Raw genomic sequence first — 10,996 nt, 5'->3', positions numbered from 1 at the left:
ATAAAAGGAGAGTCTAATGAAACAAGTCTTCTGGATGAACGTTAGTATTCATACTGTTCCAGGTTAAAAAAAAAAAAAAAAAGTGTGGTCTGTTTTTAGGACACCTGTCCTTCACCTGAGACAGCATCTTCAAATGTCAGTTAAGAAAAGACAAACTGGACCAAAATGACACAGCAGAGGACAAACTTTACACTCAAAGCCCCATCATGAGGCTCAGAAGGGGGGCAAGAAGAAAGCTGGAGGTTTTTGCTTTGAAGGGCCCAAGCGGAAGTTGTGTATGTCACTATTTGCACTTGACGACGCCGCTGCTTCCGGAGGAGACTGAGAGCATCAAAGACCTGCAGCAGCTGGACCGACACATCTGGACCAGAACAGAGCGGAGACCTGCGGAGAGACAGGCGGACAGACGGACAGACTGGTGGACAGACAGACAGATAGGTGGACAGACAGGTGGACGGACAGACAGCATCAGCATCAGCATCCCCCCCCCCCCCCCCCCCCCCCCGTGTCTCGCCTCGGGGCCAGTGCGGTGTCCCGGGCCGTGCCGGGCCGCTCCATGGGGGACAGCATGGCGGAGGAGACCCGGGTCATCTACCACCTGGAGGACCAGGAAACCCCCTACCTGATTCGGATCAACGTGCCCGCGCAGCGCGTCACCCTGGCGGACTTCAAACAGGTCGTGAACAAACCGAACGTCAAATTCTTCTTCAAGTCCGTGGACGACGACTTCGGGTGAGTCACGTGATCGATGAGATGCTCAGCAGATGATAAAACGTTACGTCACCAATATTATGATTATCGATACAAGTGTGATTCAAGTCGAGATGATCAATAAAATGAATGATTATTATTTCAACAAGAAGTCAGAGATTCTGATTCAAACGGTTCGTGTGTGTGTGTGTGCGTGTGCGTGTGCGTGCATGCGTGCGTGTGTTATGATGGAGCTGTGGGGGTGAAGCAGACGTGATCGTGGTCATGTGACCTGATGATCTGATGTGTAATCTGGGATCAGATCAGGAAGAGATTTGTCAAGCGAGCGGATCAGCTCAGAGAGGGTCTGACAAACTCACTCATCTCACTGTAAGGTCCTGCTCCTGCTCCTGGTCCCGGTCCAGGTCCTGGTGTGATGTGTTTCAGTGTGCAGACTGGCATCCCTGTAAACGTTGGCTAGCAGTTTCCCCCTGCTTCCAGTCTTTGTGCTAAGCTAAGCTAAAGTGAACCTTCCTCTGAAACCTCGAAGCTTTTTTCTTTCATTTTCAACCTTTTTCTTACACCGATCGACCAATCAGACGACGGATGACACAGAAGATAAATGACCTGAATGAAATGTGTTCCGCCTGGAAACACAATGACATCTTTAATCAGCTGGTCAGATGACATCAGACGGTCACAAACAGCTCCAACTTTACTTATAAATCACATGGAGACAAACTGACAAGTGCTGTGTGTGTGTGTGTGTGTGTGTGTGTGTGTGTGTGTGTTTTTAAAACAGTGAGTTTCATCTGGATGTAAAAATATCCTGAAGAATCTTAAAAACGAGGAGGAGGGCGATGATGAAGATGAAGGTGATGAGGATGATGATGTGTGTTCACAGGGTTGTCAAAGAGGAGATCAGTGATGATGATGCCAGGCTGCCCTTTGTGAACGGACGAGTCGTCTGCTGGGTCAGACACACACACACACACACACAGACTCACACACACACACACACAGACTCACGCACACACACACAGACTCACACACACACTTGTCCAGGTGTTGAACTGACGTCTTCGTCTCTCTCCAGCTGGTGTCTTCAGACGCCTGTCAGTCAGACTTCAGGGGTGCAGACGTTCTGACTTTAGCCACTCCCACCGACCTGGCCCCGCCCCCCGTAGAGAGGACAGGTGGCATTGGAGACTCCAGACCTCCCTCCTTCCAGTGAGTACCTGTCTCACGTGTCTCACCTGAATCACTGATGCTGTCAAAGAGCTGATCTGAACACTGTCTGTCTGCTTCCTGTCTGTCTGTGTGTCAGTGCTGCTGCTGTGAGTGGTCAGGACGAGCTGCAGGGGTCAGAGGTCAACCCTGAGAATGATCCAGGTAAGAATAACCAGCACAGGTGATTGTCACAGGTGATGCAGGGGATAGTCACAGGTGACCGTCACAGGTGATGCAGGTGACCGTCACAGGTGATTGTCACAGGTGATTGTCACAGGTGATTGTCACACGTGATCGTCACAGGTGATCGTCACAGGTGATGCAGGTGACAGTCACAGGTTACCGTCACAGGTGATCGTCACAGGTGATGCAGGGGATAGTCACAGGTGACCGTCACAGGTGATGCAGGTGACCGTCACAGGTGATTGTCACAGGTGATTGTCACACGTGATCGTCACAGGTGATCGTCACAGGTGATGCAGGTGACAGTCACAGGTTACCGTCACAGGTGATTGTCACAGGTGATCTTCACAGGTGATAGTCACACGTGATTGTCACAGGTGATCGTCACAGGTGATGCAGGTGATCGTCACAGGTGATCGTCACAGGTTACCGTCACAGGTGATTGTCACACGTGATCGTCACAGGTGATCGTCACAGGTGATGCTGGTGATCGTCTCAGGTGACCGTCACAGGTGATTGTCACAGGTGATCGTCACAGGTGATCTTCACAGGTGATTGTCACACGTGATCGTCACAGGTGATCGTCACAGGTGATGCAGGTGACAGTCACAGGTGATTGTCACAGGTGATCGTCTCAGGTGACCGTCACAGGTTACCGTCACAGGTGATCATCACAGGTGATCTTCACAGGTGATTGTCACACGTGATCGTCACAGGTGATGCAGGTGATCATCACAGGTGATCGTCACAGGTGATCGTCACAGGTGATGCTGGTGATCGTCTCAGGTGACCGTCACAGGTGATTGTCACAGGTGATCGTCACAGGTGATCGTCACAGGTGATCGTCACAGGTGATGCTGGTGATCGTCTCAGGTGACCGTCACAGGTGATTGTCACAGGTGATCGTCACAGGTGATCGTCACAGGTGATCGTCACAGGTGATGCAGGTGATCGTCACAGGTGATCGTCACAGGTGATGCTGGTGATCATCACAGGTGATGCTGGTGATCGTCACAGGTGATCGTCACAGGTGATGCTGGTGATCGTCACAGGTGATGCTGGTGATCGTCACAGGTGATCGTCACAGGTGATGCTGGTGATCGTCACAGGTGATCGTCACAGGTGATGCTGGTGATCGTCACAGGTGATGCTGGTGATCGTCACAGGTGATCGTCACAGGTGATGCTGGTGATCGTCACAGGTGATCGTCACGGGTGATGCTGGTGATCGTCACAGGTGATCGTCACGGGTGATCGTCACAGGTGATCGTCACAGGTGATCGTCACAGGTGATGCTGGTGATCGTCACAGGTGATGCTGGTGATCGTCACAGGTGATCGTCACAGGTGATGCTGGTGATCGTCACAGGTGATCGTCACAGGTGATGCTGGTGATCGTCACAGGTGATCGTCACGGGTGATGCTGGTGATCGTCACAGGTGATCGTCACAGGTGATCGTCACGGGTGATCGTCACAGGTGATCGTCACGGGTGATTGTCACGGGTGATTGTCTGTTCAGTGTTCGTCTTTTGTGCGTGAACGAATCTTAAAATCAATCAGAAACTGAATTATTGATTCCAGCCACAGTTACATTTTTTCATCATCGTCTGATCCTCTGTGATTGGTTTCTGTCCTGTCAATCATCCTGCTGTCAGCTCTTCTGATTGGCTGCTCTCTCTACAGCTGGCCATCTGAATGGCCACACCCCCCAACCACCCGAGCAGAGTGGGGCGGAGCCAGCAGGTGGAGGCGACAGCTCGTCAACCCAGCAGAGCAGCCAATTAGAGACGACCAGTTTCTGCTCCTCTGAGGAAGACTCAGGAGGAAGGTCGGTGCGATCAATAACACGTTCGGTCAGGATTCTGAATTCTTCATCATTACTAACGATTCCGTTCATTTTTATTGTTTTTATTAGCGTCAGCAGAATTCTTCAGCTCATCTTCTGGTTTGAAAGTACTGAAAATACTCAGATGAAGTCAAAGTACCTCGTGCTGCCTGCCTTTGTGCTAAGCTAAGCTAATTAGCACAGAGATGAAACTGCTGCATGAAGGCTGAACTGCTCCTTCAAGCACAAACTGACATCACGCTCACTGCGATTGGTCGGTTTGATGACACACACTCACCTGCCCTCAGGTCCTCTTCTTCTGCTCCAGTAAACCTGTTCAGACTCAGGCCTCCTCCTTAGCTCTGACTGGCTGCTGCAGGTCACGTGACTGACAGCGCAGCGTGTATTGTCCATCAGATAAAAGAGTCCCGGCTGATCTGAGAGCAGAAATAATGTGTCTCTGTCTCTGAGACCGGATCATCTCCGTTCAGGGTTTCTGGTTTTGTGGCTCGTCCCTGGACTCGTCTAGATTCTGGACTTTATTCGTTTCGGTGTTTTTCGCAGATGTTGTTTGATTCTGTTTTCAAAGGTTTGTTTGTTTGTCTGTCTGTCCTCGTGCTGTGATTGGTTGGTTCCAGCCTGGTGGTTTCAGAGTCGATCAGCTGTTTCTAACAGTTTAGTTTAAACCGCTCAGTGTTCGATGTTTAAATTGATGATTCAGCGTTTTGTTTGATTCCAGGACTAAATATTTTTTTCAGCTTTTCATCCGCGTTGTTTATTTTTAGATCATCATTCATTTTGCTTTTTGACTCTCGTTTATGTTTTTACATTGAAACAGAAAAACGTGTCAAACTGAACCAGGTGTGTCTCCCTCTGTGATGTCATACACCAGGTTCAGCCAATCAACAGAGCAGAGCAGTTCATCACCGCGACTTGTCAGGCGACAACGCCGCCGCCACCGAAAACCCAAAACACAGCGAATGGAGAGGGTACACACACACACACACACACACACACACACACACACACACACACATACACACACACACATACACACAGACACACAGACACACACACACACACACACACACACACAGCCTGTGCTTTTATTCTGATGGTCCCTGGGAGGAAGTTCCTCTCAGCCCTCTGCGCTGACTCTCAGGCTTGGTATGAAACGTGAGGTTCACGGTCCCAACTGAGGACACTGCTGTGCCACAGTTCAGTCTGTGAGGACGGCTGTCTGTTCTGTCAGTGATGATGAAGTCCTCTACCTGTCCTCTGTCACTGATCTGTCCCTCATCTCCTTCTCTGACCTGTCTGTCTGTCTGTCTGTATGTCTCTATCTACCTGTCTGTCTGTCCCTCTGTCTGTCCTCCTGTGTCACTGATCTGTCCTACATATCCCTCTCTGCTCTGCCTGTTTGTCTGTCCCTCTGTCTCTCTGTCCCTGTCAGTCTGTGTCTTTCAGCAGTGTCACTGACTCCACCATGTCGCTCAACGTCATCACTGTCACTCTGAACATGGGTGAGTACCAGCAGTGGAACAAGTACTCCGATTATTTACTTACTAGTACTAATACAACAATGTGAAAGTACTTCACTACAAGTTTTAGTCAGGATGAGTCAGCTGTTAGTTTGTCCTGTAACCATGGAAACACACAGCACCTATCAGATGAATGTTCCATGAAGCCTTTTTTCTGTTTGATGAATGTTTGTCTGAGATGTAGAAATGATGACTCAGCACCTGTTCCAACAGCATGTGTATGTGTGTGTGTGTGTGTGTGTGTGTGTGTGTGTGTGTGTGTGTGTTCACACCTGAGTCATGATACCTGTGTGCTCACCTGACTTCACCTGCAAAGCTCACCTTAACACTGTCCGTCCGTCTGTCTGTCCGTCCGTCCGTCCATCCGTCCGCCTGTCAGAGAGGTATAACTTCCTGGGTATCAGTATTGTTGGTCAGAGTAACGACAGGGGAGACGGAGGGATTTACATCGGCTCCATCATGAAGGGAGGGGCGGTGGCAGCAGACGGACGCATCGAACCCGGGGACATGTTACTGCAGGTACTACAGTACCGATACTACTGTCTGAGACACATTACTGCAGGTACTACAGTACCAATACTACTATCTGAGACACGTTACTGCAGGTGCTACAGTACCGATACTACTGTCTGAGACACGCTTCTGCAGGTACTACTAATACAGCTGTTAATGGTACTATGTGCATGACCTAAGTGAATGATTTGGTCTTAATTCTTGTGTCCTCTTACAATGAAATCTTCAGACCTTCGTTGTCTATGACAAATTCACTGACATTTACTGAATACTTCTAAAGTATGAGCTGAATCCACCATCTTGTTTTCTTCTCCAGGCGTCTGAGAGAAACTTCACAAACTTACACACATTCAAATTAAACAGTCTCTGCACTTTGGGATCACTTCTACAGCAGTATCTGGTAGCGGTAATAATGCTAACAGCAGTATCTGGTAGCGGTAATGATGCTAACAGCAGTATCTGGTAGCGGTAATGATGCTAACAGCAGTATCTGGTAGCGGTAATGATGCTAACAGCAGTATCTGGTAGCGGTAATGATGCTAACAACAGTATCTGGTAGCGGTAATAATGCTAACAGCAGTATCTGGTAGTGGTAATAATGCTAACAACAGTATCTGGTAGCGGTAATGATGCTAACAGCAGTATCTGGTAGCGGTAATGATGCTAACAACAGTGTCTGGTAGCGGTAATAATGCTAACAGCAGTATCTGGTAGCGGTAATGATGCTAACAACAGTATCTGGTAGCGGTAATGAAGCTAACAGCAGTATCTGGTAGCGGTAATGATGCTAACAGCAGTATCTGGTAGCGGTAATGATGCTAACAACAGTATCTGGTAGCGGTAATAATGCTAACAGCATTATCTGGTAGCGGTAATGATGCTAACAGCAGTATCTGGTAGTGGTAATAATGCTAACAGTGGTATTTTCTGCGTCTGTCAGGTCAACGATATCAACTTTGAGAGCATGAGTAACGACGATGCGGTTCGAGTCCTGAGAGAGATCGTTCACAAACCTGGGTGAGACATCTGATACTAATGATACTATTACTTCTAACGCTATGATTAGTACTGCTACTAGTGCCTCTGTGGCTTGTACCTCTGAAGTACTGTTGGAGTGATGCTTGTGAGGTCGTTCAGACAAAGGACGGGTGGTCTGTCCACCACAGACTGACGAACTTTGGTTCAGACTCAGGATGAACTATAAACATTAAACCTGCTAAATCTTAGTTATTAGCATTGTTAGCATGTTAGCATATGGATGCATTTAGCGCTCCTGTGTCTGAGAACAGCCTGACGGAGAGCGGCGGATGATGTCAGGCGGTGTCGAGGGGTTTATTGCGTAGCCTCAGCGCCGTGTCAACGCCCACGAGCTAGCATGTAGCTCGCTCACTCGCAAACATTGTGTAAATAAGCAAGCTGCACTTTCTCCGACGACGGCTGCGAGGTCATGCTTCACCTGGTCTGAATGAGATGGTTGACAGCTTCTCCTGCAAATACTGCTGCTAGTTGGTCCGAGATGCTCAAGACTTAAAAGTCCTGATTGTCAGTCCCCTGTACATGAAAACTGAGTTGACTGAAGACACATGGCCACATGTGATACTACTAACACTGCTGTCTGTTTATGTACCCGTCCGTCCACCCATCTGTCTGTCCATCTGTCCATCTGTCTTTAGTCCCGTGACGTTAACGGTGGCAAAGTGTTGGGATCCAAACCCACGAGGCTGCTTCACACTGCCGAGGAGTGAGTCAACACGAGTCTTTTTACTTCTGAGGACACTCATTAACATAATCCCGGCCCTCACTGACCTTTGTCCTAATTCTAACTTTAATCCTGAGACTGTTTCTGGACGACAGTTTGTATCAGAAACTAACAGCTAATGAAGCTAAAAAGTCTCACAGTGAATCAAACGTTATCTTCATGAAGAAGAAGAGGAAGAATTCCTTAATTTCGTCTTGACGCTTTGATTCAGACTTTCTGACACTCTCAGGCACGCAGACACACCTGTGCATGCAGGTGATGTGGACAGATGGGGTTAGATGATCAATGTAACCTATTCTAGAATAATCTGATGCTGTGTGTCTGCAGGGTTTCCTGATGTCAAACATTCTGTTTGCTTTAGTTTGACTAAACCTGACTAACACACTGTGTTTGCCTTGTTCTCTGGCCTCCTCCATCTTTCCTCACATTCTGAAGGCGAGCCAGTCCGTCCGATTGACCCTGCTGCCTGGGTGTCACACACCGCCGCCATGACAGGCAGGCTCCTCCCACACTACGGTAAGACTCCCATCAGCCATTGCAGCATTCAACCGTCACCGTCTGGCCAAAACCCCAACAGTAATACCAGGTTTTTCAGGTATGCACGAAGAAAACCATCTCAGCATCCACAGCGACATGACAGCTGTTGTCAAGGCGATGGCCAATTCGGAGTCCGGCCTGGAGGTTCGGGACCGGATGTGGTTGAAGATCACCATCCCCAATGCCTTCATCGGTAAGACAGCCAGCTCACATCTCAGTCTGGGTTCTCTGAGTGGTTACCTGTACGTCCTTTACACCTGAAGCCAGACGGTGCAGGTGAAGGGAGGACGTACCCACTGTTCTGTCACCGGTGAAGCCTGGTTTGAAGCCTGGTTCACCACCAAGCCACCTGAGAACAACAAGAGGGATTCGTAACGTTTCCAAGTTCTACAAGGATCAGCCTCTAATCTCAGTTTGTCTCCGGTCTGTCCAGGTTCAGATGTGGTGGACTGGCTCCATCGTAATGTGGAAGGTTTCACCGATCGCCGTGAAGCTCGCAAGTATGCTGGAAACCTGCTGAAGGCCGGTTACATCCGACACACCGTCAACAAGGTGACCTTCTCGGAGCAGTGCTACTACGTGTTTGGAGACCTCTGTGGAGGTGAGGCCGGCCGCTGACGTTCAGGCACAACAACACTGATAATCAGCCGTTTATTCAACCCGGGACAGAATCTGAACTCTGCCGCTGCAGTACTGCTTGCTGCCACAAGATGGAGGCAAAAAAGCCAAACGAGAAACCAGCTGCAGAGAATCCTTCAAAAAGTACCAACTTTTCTCTGATAATATTGCGTTTTAGTCATCGTGGTTCATTTAAAATGAAATGATTTTAGTGGATTTGGAAAGTTTGTCTTCGTTGCGGCTCGTACGATCGTCTTCAGTGTGCAAACACACCAACACAGTGAAGCTCAAATGTCTGTGATCCTGCAGACATTGTTGGCAGGAAACTGAAGCAGATTTTTGGTGGAGGTCTAACTTGGATCTGGATCCTGATCCCTCAGACCAGCAGTAACCATGTGATTCCTTCTGTCTGTCAGATCTGGGCGTGATGTCTCTGCTGGATCATGAAGAAGCCTCCAGTCGAGGAGGAGGGTCGGACTGTGACCCGCCGGCTCCGGCTTCAGGTCCCCAGTGGCCCCCAGCTTTCCCCTACCAGTACCCCGTCCCTCACCCCTACAGCTCACCTCCCCCCCTGCACCAGCTGCCGGCCTGGGGAGGGGGAGGAGGAGAAGGAGGAGGAGGTCAGCACAGTGAAGGTGAGAAGTGTGTCCTCTTGTCTCTGCTGATGATAATCATCTGGAATCTGCAGGTTTCATGCAAACAGACACTCACATTCAATTTCAGTTCAACTTTATTTCAGACTGACTGATACATATTAGTAAAAAATAATAATCAATAGCTAATCAATACATCATATTCCCATAAGGATCAATAGAAACTAATATCTCACAAACCATAAAGGTGAGCGCCCCCGTGTGGCCACGTATCAGCCATCCCATAGTTTCTTTCTTTGACTGTTTTCACCTTTTCTCCTTCGTTTCATTCAGTCGTCACAAAACGTTTCCTGAACTCAGACGTTTGTTTTTCTGTTTCACTGCTCTTCTGCGATTGGTTGCCTTCTGCTGAAGTTTCCATCATCCCATAATATAACTGTGTGGTGACAAAGGGCTTCATGCTTGGTGCACAGGAGCCTCCAGACTTAAGCGCCACCATGTGGTCGGTTGTGTAACAGCCAAGCGTGACGGATTGTGTTCGCAGGAAGCAGCGGCTCAAACTGCAGCGACGGTCAGAAGGAGGGAGGAGGAGGGAGCCAATCAGACTCCAGCAAACAGGAAGTGAGCGCTCTGCCTGACAAACAGCTGGTGGCCGAGTCCCCCGCTGACGACGGCACCCGGCGACCCCCGACCTTCTTCTCTGGTCTCCAAGACTCAAAGGACCCCCTGCCGGCCCCTTCCCCACCGCGAGGTCAGCATCACGACCTTTCTGCTTCCCGACAGTCCTTCTGCCTGGCCATGGGAAACCCCAGTGATTTCTTTGTGGATGTCATGTGACCCTGTGATGATGATGTCACATCCTGTCAGGAGATGGACCTGGAGACACCTGTGGCTGTCGAGGAGGGGGACAAAGACCTGGATAAGATGGACGTCCACTGTTCAGGCTTCTGACACTGAAGGTGGACAATGAGTCTGCTGCTTGTTCAAGCGGTTTCTGCTGAGCCCGGTTTGTCGGCAGGATTCAGGTCTCAGTGGGTCCAAGAACTATTTGTACCTGCTCATCTAATCATTGTCTTCTTCACCTGATGTGAACCCCCAGAGCACACGCCAATCATGTATATTCATGTATGTAAATATGAGATATTTGCCTGCGATGGAGGAAGTCTGATGATAGAGATGATTGTTTTTATTTATGAGCATAGTTTTATTTTGCCCGTCTGTCGTCACCCTGAGGCGTTTTCAAATGAAAACATTAAAAAGGTGTTCAACAAACTTCACATGTTGAATATTTGTCTCAGCTCAGAACAAAGACATGAAATTAATGTCAGCATGTTTGACTGAACGTGGAGGACTGAGCTCAGGCTTCTGGACCTCAGGAAAACAACGTGACTTTGTGTTTTTCTTCGTGCAGGTTAGGTTTCAGAGGCTGGCTTTCACAAATGTGGGTTCTTTTAGATTTTGGCCCAGACTTTCCAGTGAAGGTTTGTCTCGCTAACGTCCACGTTCAT

The 10,996-nt window shown here is 48.9% G+C and overlaps 1 protein-coding gene across 2 annotated transcripts; it reads left to right on the top strand.

The window, feature by feature from the left end:
- Positions 1-249: 249 nt before the first annotated feature.
- Positions 250-10,760, top strand: dvl3b (dishevelled segment polarity protein 3b). Of its 2 annotated transcripts, XM_076734620.1 has the most exons (16): positions 250-732; positions 1,595-1,664; positions 1,787-1,920; positions 2,018-2,082; positions 3,786-3,930; positions 4,820-4,916; positions 5,381-5,450; positions 5,848-5,987; positions 6,298-6,387; positions 6,922-6,998; positions 7,655-7,722; positions 8,176-8,256; positions 8,336-8,470; positions 8,711-8,878; positions 9,312-9,530; positions 10,033-10,760. In XM_076734620.1, exons 1-16 carry the CDS (start codon positions 557-559, stop codon positions 10,323-10,325), a joined length of 2,028 nt encoding a protein of 675 aa, XP_076590735.1. In that variant the 5' UTR covers positions 250-556; the 3' UTR covers positions 10,326-10,760. The 2 variants fall into 2 exon arrangements, with proteins under 2 accessions (XP_076590735.1, XP_076590736.1); XM_076734621.1 differs by lacking the exon at positions 6,298-6,387 and having other exon boundaries at positions 259-732.
- The last annotated feature ends 236 nt before the right edge of the window (positions 10,761-10,996 follow it).

This window comes from Chaetodon auriga, chromosome 7 (genome assembly GCF_051107435.1).
Source record: "Chaetodon auriga isolate fChaAug3 chromosome 7, fChaAug3.hap1, whole genome shotgun sequence".
NCBI classification, from domain to species: Eukaryota; Metazoa; Chordata; class Actinopteri; order Chaetodontiformes; family Chaetodontidae; genus Chaetodon; species Chaetodon auriga.
Note: the sequence above shows the minus strand (reverse complement) of the source record. Positions and strands in the feature narration are given on the sequence as shown.

Coding starts and splice junctions, on each gene's coding strand:
- dvl3b (XM_076734620.1), top strand. CDS start 557: ATGGGGGACAGCATGGCGGAGGAGACCCGGGTCATCTACCACCTGGAG. Junction 1,921..2,017: donor TCCAGACCTCCCTCCTTCCA/GTGAGTACCTGT, acceptor TCTGTGTGTCAG/TGCTGCTGCTGTGAGTGGTC. Junction 6,388..6,921: donor TACAGCAGTATCTGGTAGCG/GTAATAATGCTA, acceptor TGCGTCTGTCAG/GTCAACGATATCAACTTTGA.